The sequence below is a fragment of the Passer montanus genome, unplaced genomic scaffold (assembly GCF_014805655.1).
Source record: "Passer montanus isolate IOZ18808 unplaced genomic scaffold, ASM1480565v1 scaffold18, whole genome shotgun sequence".
In the NCBI taxonomy this organism is placed as follows: domain Eukaryota; kingdom Metazoa; phylum Chordata; class Aves; order Passeriformes; family Passeridae; genus Passer; species Passer montanus.
The window spans coordinates 5,683,279-5,705,466 of record NW_024365381.1 but is presented as its reverse complement, the minus strand read 5'-3'; the positions used below and the strand labels follow the sequence as shown (position 1 = coordinate 5,705,466).

Sequence of the window (22,188 nt, the reverse complement as noted above, 5' to 3'; positions counted from 1 at the left end):
TTAAAACATGATTGTTCAATACTTTGCTCCTTGAATGAGAATTACATCAGTGCCTCACAGTCAAATTCCTTTTTCAATTGGAAGTAAGATTTTCTTTTGAATTAGAGGGTATTAACTCTTTTGCAATTCCAAATAAAACAATATTACTCAGTTTATTCTCAGAATTATTAGTGTTGTGAAACTGGTTGGAATAATCTGTATGCTTAGGCTGTGAAATGAATGCTTCTGTGGAACGCCTATAGAAATTTCAGTTTGTTATGTTCTTACCCATTTTTCCAGGTAGTAGACACTGTATGGCAATACAGATTAAAAAATTCACTGTATGCTCTGCTTTTTTTTTACTCTCAGCTGATAGACATGTGCCATTTACAGCCAGAAATGTCTAAATGTCCTATGTAAGCTGCTCCAAGGAGATTTAGGTTGGACATGGAAGAATTTCTTCACAGCAAGGGTGATTAGCCATTGGAATGGACTCTCCAGGGAGGTGGCAGAGTCACCATCCCTGGAGGTGTTTAAAGAAGCACTGACTGTGGCACTCAGAGCAACGGTCTGGTTGACATGGTAGTATTCAGTCATAGGTTGGACTTATGTCAGAAAACTTTTTCAACCTGATTGATTCTGTAATTAACATAAATAGAATGGCTGTTCTATTTTCCAGTACTATTTGGCAAGTTATGCTCTGAAAGGAAACTTCTGAGTATATATTCATATTATACATATATATTTATACTCATATATATTATATAATTACAATATAATAAATGTTTCATAAAATGAATATTTAGAATATGTCAATAATATTTCAATATATCATCAATAATATTTATATTCATGCATATGTATACTCACTGTCAAAATAGGAGAATACACTGAGGACTCTGTGGACTTCTCTGCTGGTTGTAGTTACTTTGGTATTTTCACTTATTTCTTGGATAGTAGAATACTAACTCTGCAGCCACCACCTATTTGCGAAGCTTCAAATGTACTGAAGTAGATCCTTCACAAGGCTTTCATGTGTCTGAGATCTGGTCTGACAGACAAAAATAAGCACAAAGCTAATGCAATTAACCACAAGGTTAATATGATTAAGAATATTCAGCTACCTGAAAAATAAGATGGGGTGCAGCTGGCTAACTGACCATTAATAGCTCAGCAGAAAGAGTCTTGACATTATAGTGACTCACAAGAGGAACATGAACTGTCAAATCATGGTAATACAAAAAATGAAAAGCAGAACTCTGATAGATCAAGAAGTATTGCCTGCAAGACACTACTCAGCCATGTCTCAGTTAAGAACTGCATCTACATTTAGGCACTACAAGCCTTCATTAAAAATTTGCTCACTGTAAAGAGTCAAGAAGAGGCAGAATGATGAAAAGTGAAGTAGTCTCTAAGGAAAGAATCAAATTATTATGATTGTTTAGTCTAGAAAGGAGAAGGTTGATTGGAACACAGAGCTTAAGTGTAATCAAGTGCATGCAGCTGCTGCAAAGAAAAATTATGAAAAGCTTTCTAAGAGCAAGGGTACCGAAGGAATGCAGAAGAATTTTGGCTAGGGAAATTGTGTTTCTGTATTTGGAGATCATTAGGAAAGTTTGTTTAGAGGGTACACATATAATTGATAACTGTCTTGAAGTGCAGAAATGCTGTGAATGACATTTTGAGTGCCTTTTCAACATCTTGATGCTGTTAATCAATTAAGACGTAAAGTCCACCTTCTGTCCATTGTCCTATGGATTGAAACAGCTAGCTATACTTTTTTTCAAAAACGCTTTCATGATTCCCAAATTTGTTGCATTCATGCCAGATAGAAAATGGGGTTGCCCTGATTTCTAGAGGCTTCTGACAAGTATGTGGGGGAAGAAAGGAAGGGAAATTAAGAATCTAAGTAGCAATGGTAATACAACTTAAAGGACTGCATAAAAGGTGATTTTACTTATTTTTAAAAATATAATAAGTTATTTTGGTAAAATATAGTTCATTCACTTGATGGTGATACAATGTAAACACAATATAGGTTAAAGGAAGGTCAGGTATACCTTTCTAATACACAAATATATATACTTGAAGACCTGAAGTTTGTTATGGTAATACTTATTTGGGCTTAGAAGCTCTGCAAACTGTGTGGCTGCTCATGCTCCTTTGATCATGCAGCCCTTTGGAAAATGTAGCACCTTTGGAGGAATGTTAAGGTTTTTTTCCAACTGTACAACCTCTGAAATAATGCAGGAAACTCTTGTTCTTGTGCATTTATTTTCTCTGCATGTATACAATCCTTCATTTAATGTTCTATGTATTATGTGGATAATGAAAAAAATTAGTATTCTGAGGTTTTGATATTATGTCTTGAGAATAGAATCCGTTTTTTTTCTGATTGGGAGAATTTACTGGCTAGATCAATATGTTAGTTATATCCCAATATTAGAGCAAAATACTATGCAACATATTTAAACATTAAAAATATAATTCTTCTCTCATAAAAATATTTATTAATTAAGACTAGATGCGTTATAATCTTACATGAAGTAATGTAATGCAGTAAATGTTTGGAGTTGATATCCATGAAATGGAGAAGAGATGATTGCTGACTTTCCCAAAGACTTCTGTATATAAATAATATACAGAAGGAATGGGATTTATTTCATAGTTATTTTATAGTTCTGAAGTGATTGAATCTGCAGCAGGAGAATTTGAAATTGTTGGAGGAAAACAGAAGTCCCTTAGGGCGACTTTCATATTCATACACCTGAATATAAGTCAAGTAAATAAAAGACATTATTCATTATGTATTAAGCTATGATAATCTGTAATCTTGAAAAAGTGATATTTAAAAAATATTTCTTTGCTGCAATTTTTTCCATGTGTGTTTCGTAGCTCCGTTGCTAGATTTAACACATATTTTGACGTTGTGTTAGTTTTTCCAATATATTTGAGCACTTGTTAGTAATTTATCCTCAAAATCTCAAGTATTTTCTATACTTTTTCAAGAAACAGGATAGTTGGATATTTGTGATGCCACTCTTTCTTCATCTTACATAAAAAAAAGAGTAAATGTCAAGTAATTTGTGTCAGGTGTATGCTCCAAATGAAAGTCCATCAATCATTTTTGGCCCTTTAGTGCAATGATTATAATTTCAAAGACGCAGGAGGACATTAAAGATAATGGCTTTTCTGTTGTCTATTATCTCTAACAGACTTCACATAATTATTAACATGTGTTCTCATTTACGAAGAGTGTCAATATTTTGAGTGAATTGCATTTTTTTAACTGAAAGGGATATGCCTGTCAGCAAGTTTTTTGTCCATCTAACTAAATGAGGAATTACAATTAATAAATTTTTTGTTTCCGCAAGAAGGGCAGATATTGCAGAAAATGTTGGAAGCTTTGCAGGGTTGAAACACAATGATTGTCTTCAGCTGTCTGCATAAGATAATAAACAGTGTTCAAACTTAAGCAAAAGTAGTAAAATGCTAGTCCGTGCTTGTCCGAGGCACTCTCACTTTCTTTTTATATTTTATGCTGTGCTAAGAAAAATAACTGGTATTCCTTTTTTATCACAAAGCCCTGAAGTAATGTATAATATAGAAATTTTCCATAGGGTAAATATCTGTTTTGTGGTTTGTCTAATCTTTGCAGTTCTGATAGGAGCAAAGATATTGAGAAAAGTTTCTTGCTAGCTCATTCATACCTCCTATTTGAACCTGATAAATTGCCATTTGTGTGTACTTTAGAAAAAGGCTAAAAGTAGTGGTGTTTTCAAGCTAATAAAATTGTAAATAGACTTTAAAAAATATAAAGCTATGGTTTACCCATGTTAAGGAAAACAGTTAAATTTGGCTCTCCTTCAGTAGGAATATGAGAGATAATGTCTAGTCTTAAGCTTCTGAAATTTCATTGGTAACTCTTGGAGTGTTTATACAGAATGGCTTGAGGGACATACTTTGGCTTCTTGTGCAGGATATTCTTCCTGTGTTTGAACAGGGTTTCAGCAATCCAAACATGGGTCCAGGCTGTTGATTTGCTGTGAAGTTGGTGAGTGGGAATGGAGGGAAATGCTGTAATATGCAGGCCAGCTTTTTAGCTTACAACTTTTCTCAATAAACTTGAATATTATGGAAGGAATCCATGCACCACCAGGAGGAAGGATTAAGCTTTTAATCACTAAAGTAAACTGATTCTCTTCAGCTTTCAGTACCAGTAAGTGTCCGGGACAGAATATAGGCATTGCAGTTTCACAGAACTGCATTGAAATGAAATATTTAATGAAATACATTTCTGGCTACATTAGAGAAACACCTTCTAATGGGAATGACAAAATAATTTATTTGTATAGTCAAGCTTTGGTATATTTTCACTTTTTAATTAGATTATAAAGACTTGAAAGAGATGAGACACTTGTGTACACCAAATCAACTAACTTAACATTTAAAAATAGGGGAAAAAACAACAAAAATCAAATAATACTATGGATCAGTGAAGTAAATGAATTATCAGCAGCAGTCACAATTTTGTCACTAAGCCAGAAGATGCTGCATCCATTACAATAATACATTCATAGTTTGGAGAAGCAGCTGGCACAGCAGCATCAGCTGGTGTCAGCTGGCTTGTAGCTGCTTACCTGTCATTGCCAGCTACAAGCAAGTCCCAATATGCTGAGAGGTGATCAGTGATTTGTCTTTCGAAAGCATAGACTAAATAGTTCAACACAGTCTTTACAAACTTTCTTTTTATTTGCCTTATGTTTTTACTGAACTGAAAAAGTGCTGATTTTTTTGTGTCTCCTTCTATTTGAAATTCACACAAATGTAATTCCTCCTTAGTGACAGAATAACCATTATTTGGGGCAAAGTTAGTGTCTTTGAAAATTAATTCTCTGGTTTACAACTGGTTATATATTTTAACTGCAAAATCCTTCAAGTTCCACATGGATTCTAAAAATCTGTGACAAAATTCCAGTATAATGCTAATACTTAGCATTATAACTATGGGTTTGAAGTAGTTTTATGCTCAATGAAAGCTATTCTGTTGTCATGGTCCTCCATTTTTGCTCTCTAATGAATTAATTATTAGCCTTCAGTTACTTGATGGAAGCTATTTCAGGTAGTCTACATCTAGCTTGATGCCTGGTAATTGTGACCATGTGTACATTGGTCTAAAATGCATATGAACATGGAGTCAATTGCTATTTTACATCATTAATCTCTCGTTTAACTTTTAAAATTATATAGGGCTTTCTTTAAGGGTTTTCTCACAAATTGTTTAGGGAGGAGGTCGTGCATAGTGATGTGAGCTAGTTTGATCATATCTGGAGAATATAGTAGCACTTTAAAATACTTCAATGGAATGATTTCAAATGTTGTATTGTCTACAACAGCTGCAGTCTGGAAAGGTTTTGCCTCAAACTAGGCATATCTAATGGGGTTTATGACAACCTGTGAATTTGCCCTGAACAAGGTCAGCTTGGAGGTCAGTGAATGCTGTACAAATTGTGTACTGCTCAAACCTGTAATTATCCCTGTAAGAAGTTAATGTGCTGCGGAGTTCAGCAAATTCATGTAAAGCTTCAGAAATGACCATGAGAAACCAAGCAGTTCAGAAGAATCAGTCAGCAGGATGTGATGCTTCCACAGTGTTCATTTAAGGTAACTTGGAGTAAAATCATCTTGTCTGCTTGTGTACTCAGGAGATAAAGGGCCTGAATTCTTTGCCATTTGGAAAAAAAAAAACCACTTTCTACAGTATTAATTTCTTAATATCCATCATATGTGCTATACATATAGGCAGAAAAAACTCTCAGGATAGACTTTTTTCAAATTTGGCAGAAAATATGCAGTATCTACTTTAACATAAGTTTATTATTGAGTACCTACAAGAGGGACCTAAAATATCTGTCAGATCTTTGTTGAAGAGAGCATTTGTTCCAACTTGTGCATGTATTATCCGATTTCAGTAGTCTAAATACTAACTTCTCATTTTCATGTGAAAATGTCAGTATCATTTCTCTTTTTTCCTCTATTCGTCAAAAATTTTAGTTTTGTGTAGGTGAGTGACTAAGTATTTTCATAGGTAAATATTTGTAAATCACAAAAAATACAGATAGGAAACATTTTTATGAGTTAGTATAAAGCTTCTCAGTTAACTGTCTCTCATTTGAGTATCAATACAAGTATTCTAGGAATAACGGATAAAAATTGCTTTAAGTTCTTACTATGATTAAATATCCAAATATAAGTGCCACCTTTAATTTAAATAATAAAATTTAATTTGGAGAAATATGGGTTAAATAGTCAAATACTAAGAATATGAATTTAGGGAAAACATAGCTATTAGTTTTAATTTTGCATAGGAGTTAGTATATTTGATAGTTTTTGTACATCACTACTATGAAGTAAGCCATCTGCTTGAATCAGGACATTTTGTATTTTTGAAGAACTTGTGTCTGTATTGCATTTTGTGATGTGCTATTGTCATATCTTCCTTACCAAATAAATCAAAATCACAAAATCCAATAGCCCAGACATTGTGGGAAATTATTTTTTTACATTTGTAGCATCTGAGCAACACTGATCCCCTTCTTCATACGTAATTTCAACCAGCCAAAATAACATTAAGGTTTCCCTTCCTCCTCTTGCTTCTTCTCCCCCTAAACTGACATCAGAAAGTATTACAGACTGAATGTCGGTATATTATACTATCAAATATCTGTACCCAAGTGTGAAAAAAATCCTGAAATCCCTGTGGAGTGTCAACAGTGTGGAATAAGCACATTCAGACATGAGCAAAAGAAATACTTTGCACAGTGCCCAGTGTTCCAGAAGTAGTGTTGAGAGGGCATAAAAAGACAATTCTTCAATTTTTCTTGGTCAGGAATTGATTCTTTGCTGAAAAAATAGACATAAGCCTGTTCACACTGAAATACAAACTACCAGACAAACTAAGGAACTTGTGATGTACTCGGTGTCTTTAATAGTTCTTAAATGTCATTTGAAGAAAAAAGGGGAAAAAACATATTCCAGGATAAGTATTTGATGTGCCTTTTTTTTTTTTCCCTGTGTAACAGCATCCTACGAGTAACAGGTGATGTTCTTTAGTAGACCTGGTGAGAATTCAGTCTTATAATTCATTTGTTAAGGTGCAGAGCACAAAGATAAGATGACGGTCGCATTTAGTTAATAAAAGGGTTTGATGTTTGGAGAAACATTGAATTAAATTCACAAATTAGCTTCTTTTATAAAAGTGACTGAATCCTTTGTAGAGTGTTCCCTTGATCTCAGATCATTTTGCATCACCTTTCTAGATTATCAAATTGCTGGATGGGAAGCGGTCTCAAACTGTAGGAATTTTAATATCAAGTTTGCACTTGGAGATGAAGGATATTCAACAAGGTAAGTGTTTCTTACACTTAATGTATTGTACTTGCATAGATACTTTATCACAGCCCTCAGATAATTTCTGACAGTGTAGAATATGTTTTGAATAGTGTTCTAAACTACCAGAAGAATCATTCTTCCAATATATTCCAGTTTATGTAAAAGTTTCACCTAAAAACTAGAATTTAGGTGCAACTCTTTCTGTACCTTTACAGTTAGCATAGCACTTTTAGTACAGTGTTTCCATATTCCTCCCCTGCAGTTCCCTGCTTTTTCTAAAGCAAGTCGTCCACCAAAAGGAATTACATGGAGGGCTTATGCATAAATCTTTCAGACTTCAAACATGCAGTCAGTATTTTTTAATATTTATATTTTGCTTCATTAACAGTATAAGAAGTACATCCCAAACTGATGTTACCATGTAAGAATCAGAAAGAGAATTACTGGATGGCATTTTTCAAAGCATGGGGCTAGTCAGTTGTAAATTCCATTACTGGTAGAAATTATTTGAGTTTGCCAATACAACTGTAGAGAAATACAGATTTTTGAGAACACTGGGGTGATTGAGAGTCTGCTTATGTTCTGGATTTAAAAAGATATTGTTTAAGGATATTGTTTATTTCTTTTTCACATTAAGAAAAGGAAAATATTCACCATTTAAAACAACTGCTGGAACAACTCAAGTTGATGTCTCCTTTTTTGCTATTGTTTTCCCTCCATCACATGCAAATACTGGGTAGGGTGTTGAGATGCTGCTGGCATTGATTATTATTAATTTCAAAAGAGCCTTTGAGCATCTAGCACTTTAAAAGCACAAGGGCTTACAGATGTCTCTTGGGATGCAGAGGAATAAGGAAAAGAAGGAATAACTTCGTCTCTGCCAGTATTGTGTGAAAGGTATCCGAATGAGATGGAAAAAAACTGCTATTACTAAAGGTCTAAATAATTTGCTCACAGAATTGTCAGCAGCACAGGGATAGGATAGAAGCTTTATTACAAAAACTGGGTAATATTCTTAAGGATCTCCAGAGATTGGTTTTCTTTTTATTTTCCATGCCATGACGTTCTACTAAAATAGAGCATCTCTATCTCTCTCTGTTGTTCTTGTACTTGTGTAGCTTTTGAAATCTTCTGGTCAATTTATACCAAATCTAAGAGAACATAATGACTGCAAATATTCAGGTGTATATACAATAGCATTTTTAACTTGAGTCAGCAGTGCACTTTTGAATCATATGTACCAGTTGTCCCCTTGGCTGTGTTTGCATTGCAGAGCAATCTCAAAGTGCACAAACATGCTTCAGAAGCAAATTAAATGAGAAGATTTGCTTTAGGAGCATGCCATGAGTCTCCATGTATAGCAGTCTAAATTCCCCAGGGTCAGATGAGAGATAGTTAAAACTCCCTGAAACATGTATATTGTGAACTGCTGCTGTCTACAAATCCATTTCTAAAGACTACACTACTTGCAGTTGTAGACGTAGCTAATGTAGTCTTACAAGTTTAATGAAAATTAGAGTGTTGGTAGAAGAAAGACTCCAAAACAAGTGCTGTCACTGAAGAAAAGTTTAGAACTCATCGCCCTTTCTTGTCTGAGGTAGCAAATGACTGGCCTGTCACCACATATGGTGCTCAAGGCAGCAATAGAATATGCTGCCTCTTGCTTATGGAAACAGCTAGGAACTACTATCTGGATTTGGGAATACTATTAGTGGAACTTTTTAAAAAATATATACTAACAAGGCAGTCTGACTGATTCTAAGCAAAATCTGTGTTCAGAGACTATCTAGGGCGAAAAACCGGTTCACAAAACTCAGGGAATACATTGTTCTGTATAGAGGACCTTCAGAAATGTATATTACTCTGAAAACAACATTAGAATTATGCTTGTTTCTCTTTTAATGTAATTTATTCCATAATATTTTGTGTAATTTAAATCTGTGAGCAATCCTACTTCTCAGCAGACAAATTATTTGAAGACTGCAATAAAAAATGCACTGCATAAAAAAAAAATCATAATATGCTAAATGGTGCATGACAACACCTAACCAAAAAAAGCATGTAATCATTGGGTCATAAATGTCAACTTTTTTTTTTTTAAAGCAGAGTTGCAAAGAGCTACCTCTAAAAACATACAGATTAAGCAGTCATCTCTTTTTTTCACACCAATTTCCATGGCATAATTCAGTACATGAAAAACAGGGAAAAGTTAATAACTTTCAACCACTTACAATAGAGAATGTAGAAATCTGAAGCAAAAGAAAGTCAGAAGTGAAAAAAAATCTAATTTTTATTTCAAGCTTTAATGACCATGTTTGTTGTTGTAAATTCATGTAGAAATGAATGTACACTCTTGTGTGTGATGTACTGGTTAGTCTATCTTAGGTAGCAATTATAGAATGCAGGTAGAGAAATTCTCAGATTAACTGCCCTGTGCGTACAGATTCATGCAAAATTTTAGAGAAGACAAAAGAGTAACCACAAGAAAAATTACATCTTCCTTTAAAATAGTGTGAGATTCTGCATCCATAGGATTATCCTTTCAAATTGAAGTACACAGCTTCACAGCATATTCTGTAGATAACTCAGCAGTGCAAAACAAGCAAGTGACTATATCTGGCATCCAGATGTTTGAGTTTGCATTTGATAATGTGCCAGCCACCACACTTCAGGAGGGGGATCTTCCACACATGTTTGTTTAAGAGAATGAAGTTCATCCTTTGCAGATAAGTTTATATCCATACTTTTTCTGAGTACGGTCTAAGGAGAAGACAGTGTAAAACTAAATAATTATTTTGGGTACTGTTGATGTTATATGATGCACAGGGAAAGTTAACATTGTCATGCTGCACCTGTCCTAATACTCAGCTTTTTCTTCAGTGGGAGAGAACAAATCCGGGTACTTCGGTGTTCTGAGAGCACTGGTGAATCTGGCACTGGTGAAGGCAATAAAGTTTTTTGTTAGGCCGCTATTAATATTACTCATTTCCTGAGCAGAAGCAGGCAGAAAATCTGTCTGATTCAGTATGCTATATAGGTTCTGTATATTGAAAAGACAAATAGCAGTAATCAAATTGTACATAGCTTTGAGATTATTTTTAAGGCTGCTTCTCCAAATTTCTTAAAAACCTTTATAAAAAGAGATGAGGAATAGCAGAGATCACTTGTTAGGTACGCTTTAAGCATCCACACTTAGAGAAGTCATGTCCATTTCATATCAGTCAGTTTGTCTTTTCCTATCATTGTTCAGCTGAAATACTCCACTTGAGAGACAAACTTGTGGATGAACACTATTTGTCTGGTTTTGCTGTTGAAATACTACAAGTCACTCTACAGAAAGGTGTGTCAGTTTTGTTTGTAATGGGAAATGCTGATTATAGCTGTATGTGAAAATACTGTATGAGTCCTTGTCCCAGCTTTTTACAGGGCAATATTCGTCTCACTGGGACAGTTCCAAAATAGTAGCTGGCAATAGCAGTGCACTGGACAACAGATAATAATACTCCTTTCTGCAGTGTATGTACCGGCTTTCCATGAGCTACTGAGATCCTTGTTCAAGAGTTAACTGGCAAAATTGTGGGGCAGCCCAGATGAAAAGCTTTAAGTTACAGAAAATGGGATGTAGATAAAATTTAGATGTCTTATGTTCAAAAGAGTAATTCTCCCAAATCTCTCCCTACATTCATAGTACCTGCACTTTGCCGCTAAAATTGTAGAGCACCAGAAGTTCTGCTTCTTTACATTGGGGAAATATTTCACTGTCTCATAGTGGTGATTGCTGTCAGGGCACATGAACTAGATGGTCTGCTGGTATACATGCTGGTGTCTTTTCCATGAGACTAAATCTTTGAGATGTGGTAGATCACATCAGATGCACAGTTAATAGCTTTTTGTACCCTTTGTGGTAGTAAAGTGCAGTGTGTTCCCCACAGAACAGCTGCAGACTTCACTGCTACATTTACCAAAACCATGGTAGCTGTGCTGTAGCACTACAATGCTGACAGAATATAGCCTGTATGGAAAGGGAGAACTTAACATTTATCCTTAGCATAGAGATTATTTCTAATGCTAAAAGTGAAGCATCTGACTCATTTCCTTCAACTTTGTGATTTCCCCTTCATTTCAGCATATAGGAGTAAAAAATTAGAAGAATGTGAACTGTAGATTAACCCAACCAGACTGATGATCAGTCTCAAAACCATTCTGATTCAGTATTATATTTCTAATCATCCTGGGATTGCTCTAATAAGAGCGCACAGAAGGTTTATAAATAGGTTTGCATTGTCTTAGTGCATGTTGTGCCTTATGGCACATCTAGACTGTTGTTCCAAAGTTTTGTGACTTTCCCACCTACCCAAAATATTACATGTATGTATTATATGTATTCTGTATACTATGCATGAAGTATAAAGATAGCTGCATACCCGTCTCAGAAGTTGGTAAATGATTTTATGTAAAATTAAATGTTTTTTCCCTTTTTTTGGGAAAATTCACAACATATATTTTTATTGATCTGTTTTGGATATCCATTGCATGTGCGTAGGTTAACATTAGTGCCAGAATCTTTTGTTAATGACTTCTTGCAGGATTTGAGCTTTCTTAGTCTTCTAAACCTCCATGGTGCTTCTTTATTACATATATGTTTTGTGTGTTGCATGGCAATTAATACTGGAGAAAACCTTTGAATCAGTTGATAACATATCAATTTATCAGAAGTAAACCAGAGGGTTTGGATATTGCAAGCAGTTTTGCCAAGTATTTAACAGTTATTGTCTAATTGACTAGGTCAGTCACAATTTTATTTAAATTTCCCAGTGATGGGCTGCATGTTCCCATTAAATCAAGCCTTACTCAATAGAATGTAATACCTAAAACAACTAAGTACTTCCAGGTCAAATAAATGGAGCTTTGGCAAGCTCCTTTTATTTAAATAATGTACTTATGTTTTATTATTTGTGAGCAGTTAAGGTGATTTCTTCCTATTTCATAGTCTAATTGTTGTATTAAATGGTTTGATACTGGTAAGTATATGCAAGCTCTGTCAGCAGAACTTAAATCCTGATTTAGCCAAAATGTGTTTAGTAGAAGTGAGGCTGTATATCAGATTCAGCCTTAAGACTGTTGGTATTTAAACTTTTTTAGAGGAGGCAAGTATATTTTTCATATTAAACTCTAAGTTCTAAAGTTGTATATACACTGCACACAGTATGCTTCAAATTCTCTGCTTTTTTTTGCTTTACATTTTTGAATTGATCAGAATATGTGAAAATCTGTGCAGAAGGGAATCTGTTAGATCAATTTTTTAGAAGTTAGTATGTTAAAAACCTTTGGTATAAGTTTATATTTGAAGCAATGCTCTTAGTATGTGAAATGTAGCTGGCAAGTATTTTTATGTGTGCCTGTTAGTTTGAATGCATGATGCTGATCTGTTTTTTGTCCTAGCTGACGGTTATTATATCCTAATGGGTGCAACCCTGCACTAATGATCCTTGTGTATATAAATTCTTCTTCTTGTGAGCAGACACCATAGGCAACATAAAAATGTTTGCCTCAATTTCCCTGCAAAAAAGGATCTCAGAAACCAGACTTGGCCAAGTAACAGATTTTTTAAAGGTAGTGGAACCCAATAAAATTACCAGCTTTTCACAGCATGAGTCTACTTCCTTTTGACATATTGTGAGGTGTAGGTGAAATATTCTAACTGAACTGACAGTGTAAGGAAGACAGCTAACTAGAAAGCAAGATGAAAGTAAAAACCACCAATGATGATTGATATTGTAATAGCTATTAATTGTTTTGGAGCCTCTTTTGTGGATTTATGGTATTTCACCTATATTACTTACACTTATGTAAGCTGGATATAATGAGATTTAGTGCAGTAAAATATCATGGTTAAATTCACTGTATCAAGAAGAGCATTTTGAAAAACATACCAAGGTTTGTATTACTTTGATGAAGTTAATATACATATTATTAAAAGTGGGTTTTGTTTTTCATAAAAAAGTTTAAAAGCTTTTGTTACTTTAAGTGAAAATGAAAATAATTAATTTCTTTGATCTAGTGCAATGGGGTTTTTTTAATCTGCCCCAATTCAAAATTATTTACACAAAAATACTGTGAATGTATTTGCATATGCCATATTTTAAGAATAAGAAGAATATGAATACACCTGCGAATTTGGGGATTTCTTCCAGCTTTTCAAAATTAATGAAAAAAAATGGTCCAATCTTCATAAATTTACATGTTTTCATTTTTGTCTTCTTCTCCAAGTGTGCATGGCATTCATTTCAATCCATTTGAATGGGGGAAAAAAAGGGCTAGGAGATTAAAATGTATAAAGATGAAATAAAGGCGGTAATGTGGATTTTGGCAGTACTTCTGACTTACTGGGAATGTGTCTCTTCATACATTGCCTTCCTAAAATGTCCAGCGGTATTCCTTGATTTTTAACTGCAATTGTCTATCTATGCATTCATTGCTAATAATAGCAGTACAGGTTGTATTGCAAGCAAATCAGAAAATATTTTCTGAGTACTTCTATACAATCACATGCTCTCTCCAAGAGAGAAAATAACTCATGTCAATATCTCTTATAATTGATTACTATTAGTTCTATTTAAAAATGTGGTTTAGCAGATTGTATTTCATTAGTTATCACAAACACTTTTTGTTTTATCTTGTCACTTTAAAATAGTGCTGATTTGTTAGATCTGATGTTGACTACAGAAACATGGATAACATAACAGAGCATTAAAAACCACTTTGTGATTCCTGGGCAATTTTGGTGACAAATATCTGGCTGAAATATTCAGCTAAGTGTGTAACACTTGATATTCTTATAGTGGCTTTTTATCAAACTACTTCCTGTCATAATAGATCTGTACATAAAAATTTGATTATCAATTAAATTCTTTGCATTTCTAGTACAAGTTTAAATTGCCTCCAATATGGTTTTTTTTCTAGATATCTCTGGACAAGTAAATTTCTCCTTGTAAGCAGATTTCAGAATATGCTAAAATAGGATAAAAGTTAAACTGTAAGGGGAAGTTTCTGAACTCAATATGCATATTGTTTATCTTAACAATTAAATATATTGGGCTGTGAAACCAGTTTTCCAGATTTTCCATCTCTTAGATTCTTTTGAAATTTTATTGGATGATACAGAAGATAGTGCAACTGTTGGAACTGTCTTGCAGGAGATAAGAGAGATCTCATAAATTCAAACCCTAAGGAGTTTTCTTTAAGCAAAGATTTTTGTCAATCTCAGTGGTTCAGGCTTTACATTTACTTACAGTTTTGAGGGTTTTGAATCTTTCCAGTAAGACAAAAATAGTTGGAAATACTGCTTTTTTTCACTGATACTGTCTTTTGTGTAATTCTTTACTTCTAACCTAGGTGTAATGTCAACAGATGGAATAATAATTGACAGGCAGAATTTTAAAGCATTCTAAATGTCACTGGACCTTTTAATAAAATTAATTAGCCTGCCACAGAGAAAATTTACTAGCCTGCTGGTTAATTTCACAATGTAAAATCATGGGGTAGGTGGTAGAGCAGGCGAAAGCTTATTACTTTTAAATAATGATTTAAAGATGTGTGCCTTGCCCCTTTCAAACATGGATTATAAATGCAGCAAGAGCTTTTAAAATCCTCTAAGTTCATAAGTAGTCAAGGATCATTTGAGGAAACATAATACATTTGAATTAAAAGTTATCAGATAGTAGCTAATAACATCTCACTGGTTATGCCCTTGATTCTTTTGGGATTAATGTTCTCAGTAATACATAAGCATAAGTAATGAGTTCAAAAATTGTTCCTAGTCCCCTTATGAATCTTGAAGAAAAGCTGATTTCAGAAAACTTAAACATCCAGAGTTACTTCCATTCCATTGTGCATCTCTCAGCTTACTGGAATTTAACATTAGAGTGTGTTAGAAAGCACCATGAAGCAATCCCAATACCAATTTTCCAATAGCAAGAGTTTCCATTACCAATACCAATTGCCTAAATTGTAATGGGATTTGCAAATGTTGGAAGCACCTATGCCACATATTCCAAACACAGTAATATTTGGAACTAAGATAGGAAACATTTTAGAGTTCTTATTTTTAGTAATGAAGCATAATTAATCACTGAAGAGTACACTGCATGTGTGTCTGTGTGGTGTTGAAAAAGATTTATCTGTAAATTGTCATGTGGATAGTTTTCTATTGGATAAAGCTAACTTAAATGTGAACTTGTAGAAGATAACTTAAAAACTGTAGCACAGTCTTTTCTGCTTGCAAATTTACAGCTTGCAAACTTTGAAAGTTTGTCTGCTTGTCTATTTACCAAGATTGGTAGCTCCTAGACAAACATATCTCACTGATTTCCCATGCACACAGGGAGCACTAAATACCCTCAATTCCTTCCTATCCAGACTTCTAAGAGACCATGAAATCTGTGCTGTTTGCTGTCTGGTAGCATTTGTTCTCATGACTGGTATCATTTGTTCTCATGTTCTCCTGCCTGGCCAGCTACACAATCAACTGGCTATTGACTGGTCACATCTTCGACTGCTGACTGTATTGGACAGAAAAAAGTAGAGCTCTATTCTCCGGAGAGAGAGTTTATAGAACGTTCTTATAGGTGTGCTGTAATTTGACATCAGAACAAGAAAAAATGCTGAAAAAAAATATATAAATGGAAGCATATATGTCCTGTATCTAGGTTAGAACCCTTTGGTACATTTTGCAGGAAAAGAACTGAAGTCTTAATTTATGTTTTCCAATGTCTAATTTGTGTTTGCATTCTATACAGCTATATTGTGTGTTGATGACTCTGTAGTAGATCTGGAGACACTGGAAGCCCTATATGAAAATGTAAGTAAAGGTGGGGTAAAAATGTGGTTAATCACCAAAGTATTTTGGATACAGACTTCAGCCTGTATCAGCTGAAGAGAACTAGTGAGTAAGGTCCCCTCAGAAAATGCTTATGAAGATTCTGGGGTGCATCAGTGCAGATTATTTTTTCAAATACCACCTTATGAAGGGCACAGGAGCAGGAAATTCCTAAATGTAAGTATTCAAGAAGATGAAGCAGAAGGTTGGCTTATCTGCTCTTCTTTTGGATCTTCTTTTGGAGCCAATGCAAAAAATGAATATGTATGCCCAGTGAAAGCAAGGTCATCTGACGTGGGAGGAATACAGAGATGTTGCTTCCCACTCTGGAGAGAAAATCTGTGCAGCCAAAGCTGTTGGAGTTGAAGCTGAACAGAACTGGGAGGGGACAATAAAAAGAGGGTTTTTAAATACGTTAATGGCAAAAGGCAGTATAAAAATAACATCAGCTGGTTACAGGATGAGGATGGCCACTTCACAAACAGGGACACAGACGAAGAGATGTCTAATGCTTTCTTTGCCTCTGTCTTCAACACTGATGATGTGCTGAAAGGCTCCCAGTGCCCTGAGCTGGATGACCATGACTGTGAGCTCTGAACTTGTGTGGGATGTGCTGCTCCAGCTGGACCCCTGTTTGTCTATGGGGCCTGATGGAATTCATCCAAGAATATTCTAAGAGCTAGGTGATGTCATTATGAGGCCTTTTATTGAAGAGTTTTGAATGCTCTGGGGAATCTGGAGAGGTCCCAGTCAACTGGAAGTGTTTAAACAATGGTCACAGGTACATGGTGTGATTCTTGGGGTGTCCTGTGCAGGGCCAGGAGTTGTACTCAACAATCCTGATGGGTCCCTTTCAACTCAACATATTTGGAGATTACATGACCAAAGGAAGCCAGCTGATATAATCTTTTTGGATTTCAGTAAACATGTTGGTGCTGTCTCTCACAGTATCCTCTTGAATAAAATGTCCAGCACACAGCTGGATAAACACATCATGTGATGGGTGAGCAAGTAGTTCATGGTTAGGTGTGAAGGGTTATGGTGAATGGGGTGCCATCAGACTGGTGGCATGTCACTAGTGGCATTCTGCAGGGCTCTATCCTAAGCCCTTGGCTCTTCAACATCTTCATTAACAACTTGGACACAGGACTGGAATGTGTATTAGGTAAGTTTGATGATGATCCTAAATTGGGAGGAACCTTTGACTCCCTTGAAGGCAGAGAGGCCTTGACAAATCAGAGGGTTGTGCTATCACTAACTGCATGAAGTTTAAAAAAAGCAAGTGACAGATTCTGCACCTGGGATGGGGCAACTCTGGGGAGTGAAACATTGGAGAGAAGCTTCTGTGGAAAGGAACCTGGGGGTCCTGGTTATAGCAAGTTGAACAGGAGTCAGCAGTGCCCTGGCAGCCAGGAGGCCACCTGTGTTCTGGGGTGCATCAGACACAGCATCACAGCCAGGCAAGGGAGGGCATTGTCCTGCTCTGCTCTGCTCTGGGGCAGCCTCACCTCAAGTGCTGGGGGCAGTTCTGAGAGCCACAGTATAAGATATAAAGTGTTATGGAGAATCCAGAGGAGGGCTGTGAACATGGTGAAAGACCTTGAGGGGAGGGCATACAAAGAACAGCTGAGATCACTTGGGCTGTCAGCCTGGAGGAGGCTGAGGGAAGACCTCATGGCTGCCTGCAGCTTCTTCACAAAAGGAAAAGGGGAATATCTTCTCTTTGTGGTGACAGTCATAGAACCTGAGGAAATGGCCTGAAGTCATGTCAGGGGACATTTAAGTTAGGTATTATGAAAAGGTTCTTCACCCTGAGGGTGTTTGAACACTAGAACAGGGTCCCCAGAGAAGTGGTCACAGAATCAGCCTGACAGAGTTCAAGAAGTATTTGGAAAATATTCTTGGGCACATGGTGTGACTCTTGGGGATGGTCCTGTGTAGTCAATGGCATATAAGGCACTGAAGGAATTTATCATAGATCTTTAAGCATTGCACTTTTGCTTAGTCTAGATGTTTCTCAGTGAAAAAAAAGAACCAAAACATAATTGCTGCTTGCAGGCAAACAGGTAAAGTAATAATTTATTAATTTCTTATTAATTAGTAACTAATTAGTTTATATTAATTCACTCAGAGAGCACAAAAGGATGAACTGGAGAAAATCAAGCAATATTATCAGACTTCAAAAGAGGAGGAACTGAAGCTTCTGGATAAACCAGAACAGTAAGATTTTTTTTTAATAGTTTGTCATTATATAATGTACTCCTTTGATTATATGTTGAAAGCAGTTTTGATACATCATTTTTGGTAATTATGAGCTTTTCTGAAAATATAGACTTGGTGTATTTCAATACATGATGAAAAATTTGCCCTTATCACAAAGCTTTTTTCAGACATGACAGAGTCATGACAAAGTCACATCTACTTTGACCACCACAACTGATAAAATATGTAGCCTTGAATGAGTAAGGATTTTTGTTCCCATTCTCAGACTTATAAAAGGCTTATCCTTCGCTTAAAGCATTTATTACTAAATTAACATTACATAAAGCAGGGACAGACTGATTTTGGTTGTTAATTATTTTAAAAAACTGCACGAACAGAGGGTTTGAGTTGATCCTATGGCCAAAGACACCTTGTACACTCTGGTCAAGTTCACGAAAGACCTAAAAGATTGATGTCACAGTTCTTTTCCTGCCACTGTTGTGGTCAGTGACAACTGTTAGGATGAAGAGCTTAAGTGTTGCTCCTTGTGTTGTAATACACCTTAGACCGATGTGAAAGAATATTCAAGAATTTATGAACAGATTGATAATCCTGAATTTTATATTTGTGTAGACATTTGATTTCTGATATTGGCCTACCAGTCTTTTTTGTCTTCTGCTACTTCACTGTTCTTTTCTTTTGTATTCTTTTCCTCTTCACTTCTTCCTTCCCAGAGGCCTCTCTGTCATTTTGTTTCCCTTTCCATCTTCTCTGTTCTTGTCTTTTCTGCTGTCTCTGGTAGAAAGAAGGAAAGGGTAGGGGGAGGAAGAATTGAAATAGAGATGGTATATGATTTGTTAATGTCAGAATGACTGTATTTGCATGCCTTTTTTCCCATTAAAATGTTAGTGCTGAAGAACAGATTATTTTTTTCTTTTTCTACTTACATTAGGCAGCTATATACTCATTTGTGACTACATGCTAAGGAGTAGGCTAGTATTAGGAGATAAGGCTATTATCTTACTCTTGATGAAGAGAGGCTGTTGTTCTTTATTAAGACTTAAAAGAAATATCTGTAAAATTTATATACAAGCTTACTTTTGCATCCCATGTCTATGGCTTTCATTGCCTTGGCTTGGGGCATAAGGATACATTGTGTGACTAGCTGATGTTTTCCAGAGCTTGAATCTTTGGCAGTCTTTTGCTGTATGTCCAAGTTAAAGAAATATGAATGCATTTTGTCTTCTGGAGAATACTAATCTTGTAGAGCTCTAGGGTTATAGGAGGTTGTCTTTTTTGTAACTTACAGGGGAGAGAGGTTAATCTTAATTAAATACAAAGTTGGAGTTATGCTATCATTATTCCATAATTAAGAGCTGTAAGAAGCAGTTATGTCTGGTGGTTCAGAGTGAGATAGTAGTATCAAAGACAAAAGCTATTTTTTATCAATTATTACTCAGTGCTCTTTCTGCAAGTCTTAAGTATCCTATTTTTACCCTATAATTAAACTACATAGCTTTAAGAAAACTAGCTTTTTAAAAGGTAGCTTAAGGGGCAAACAATTTGCTTTATGCACTTCTGTAAATTTTGTTGGACCTTCAATATAATGTGCTTTCTGAAAACTCAGTAGATCATGTGCCCCTGGCTTTGTTGTCTGAGTCAGCTTCTAAGTCAGCCTAACTGCAGAACTGGAGATATGTTGGAGCTGTGCTTTACTTATTAGCTCCATAAAAGTTTAAGGACAGAAAAGTGCTAAATTTGTATGTGTGATTAAAAATATTTGCTGCAGGGCATAAGCCTCATGTATGGTCTTTAATGAGGATTAGAACAAAAGTGTAAATGAAATAATTTATCAAATGGTTGCACATAATAGCAGTAGTCATTCATATAGTGAAACGTTTGAATTTAGTTCACTGAAGTCTGAAGGAAAACCTTACATGTTTGGATTACCAGACAAATAAAAAGCTTTAGTGGTGTCACTGATGTTCTTCTGCATACATGATTTTTATTTGTCTTGCATATATGTTAAATTTGACACAAACTGTAAGTATGACAGCAACAAAACAATACCCCGTTAAATTGTGCTTCATGATAATAGCTGTTAAAATGCTAATATTAATTGCCATGTTAAAGATTCATATGCAAAATTTGCCATAGTTTGGGGCTTTGCTAGCAGGATATAGATGCTATAGCTAGTTTCCAAGAGACCACATTTAGTTGTAGTATATTGTCTGTGTAGGCTTCTCCACTGTGAAATAAGTACTAATAGAGGAAATAGTAACAAAATATGGTACTGGTTGGAATGTAGTTTGATTCAGGAAGTAGGGAGTGATTTATAATCCCTGTCCCAGTAATGCCACTTGCTTCTCTTTGAACACAGCTCTGCTTGGACTTCAGTTTAAATCCTGCTGTCATGCTTAGAAGCTTACAGGATTAGAGGAACCTTTTCCCCAAAAAATTGCTTCTAAATTTTATATTTTTCAAATGTGGATAAATGTGATCTGAAAATTAGTTTACCTCCTTGAAATCAGCCTTCCTTGTCCATTTTCTGCAAGAATGCTCTCTTATGCTAACACCATAACAATATGCCTGGCTTGCAAGTTCTCTTGAGCTCTTAACTACAAGATTCTGGTAGCCTAAAGGAGTTTTCAAGTAAATGCATTTTTTATTTACAATTTCTGAAAGAGAGGGATACAATGTACCTCATGGAAATGTACAGCATATTTTCTATGTTTATTTTAGGCCATCAGAATTGTAGTAATGAGAAACCCATCTAAAAGCTATGTCACAGCCATGTCATCATTATTTTAGGTGAAAATCATACTTTTCTCAGAGTAAAATTGAAATAAGAATGTTTATTTCTCTTCTGAAGTTTTGTCCATTGGAATTGGTGGTTTATCTGTGACAGCCATAGTTTCATGCCATAACTTTTTGGTTAGTTGCTACATTTGTAGTCACTAAGATACCTTTTTGTGACAGATTTCAGTTATAAGTGTTCTGTCGGGATATTTACTTTGGATACTCTGAATTCCAGAATCTGAAGACATCTTTTTGCACTGATGCTCTTTTAACTCTTAGCACAATGACATTGTATTCGATGGTCAGCCATGTGGGAAATAGTTCTCTTTTCACAGGAAGGCAAGAATATGTGTCATTTGACTTTTTAAATTTAAACATTTTAATTGTATGTATGTTAGAACTTTAATGAAGGAGTTTGGTTTTTCTTTCCTTTGTTTCTCTCACACAAAGTGCAAAATACCCTCTTTTTTTTTCCTGGCAATACCATTCATTCCCAATAGGAAGCATTTTTATTAATACCAGCTTGGCATTTCTTTTTTCCCACTTCTTAAGTCTAAGAGCCAAGCTGGGCCTCCCTGATCCTTCTCTCACAATAGATTTTTTCATCAGGCGAGAAAGAAAAAGAAACAAAAAGAAACAAAAAAATGGTATTCCAATTAAAACATAGTGTTTCACACCAGCCACAGGTGAATTCTGCTGATTTTTTAAAGAGTCCCTATGTACTCAGCAAAGCCTAGCGTGCATGAGAAATGTATAGAGCAGATTTAAGCATACTGGTTTTATTTATTGTGAAAAATAAATAATTTGGAAAAATCAGATCTATTGGCTTAAATAATTAAGTTACAAAGAATTTAAGGTAATAAATTGAATACTGAATTTCCTATAATTCAGTGAGGTAGAAAAAATCTTTACAGCATTGCATTAAGGGGAATCAAAGG

At 35.2% G+C, this 22,188-nt stretch overlaps 1 protein-coding gene across 5 annotated transcripts in view; it reads left to right on the top strand.

The window, feature by feature from the left end:
* Positions 1 to 22,188, top strand: part of FMN1 (formin 1) — a 179,249-nt gene that overhangs the window by 94,834 nt on the left and 62,227 nt on the right. For all 5 annotated transcript variants that reach the window (XM_039705429.1, XM_039705428.1, XM_039705426.1 and 2 more), the window contains 3 exons: positions 7,299 to 7,386; positions 16,170 to 16,231; positions 18,381 to 18,469. In XM_039705429.1, the coding sequence (XP_039561363.1) occupies positions 7,299 to 7,386; positions 16,170 to 16,231; positions 18,381 to 18,469 (239 nt within the window). The remainder of the gene's footprint in view (positions 1 to 7,298; positions 7,387 to 16,169; positions 16,232 to 18,380; positions 18,470 to 22,188) is intronic.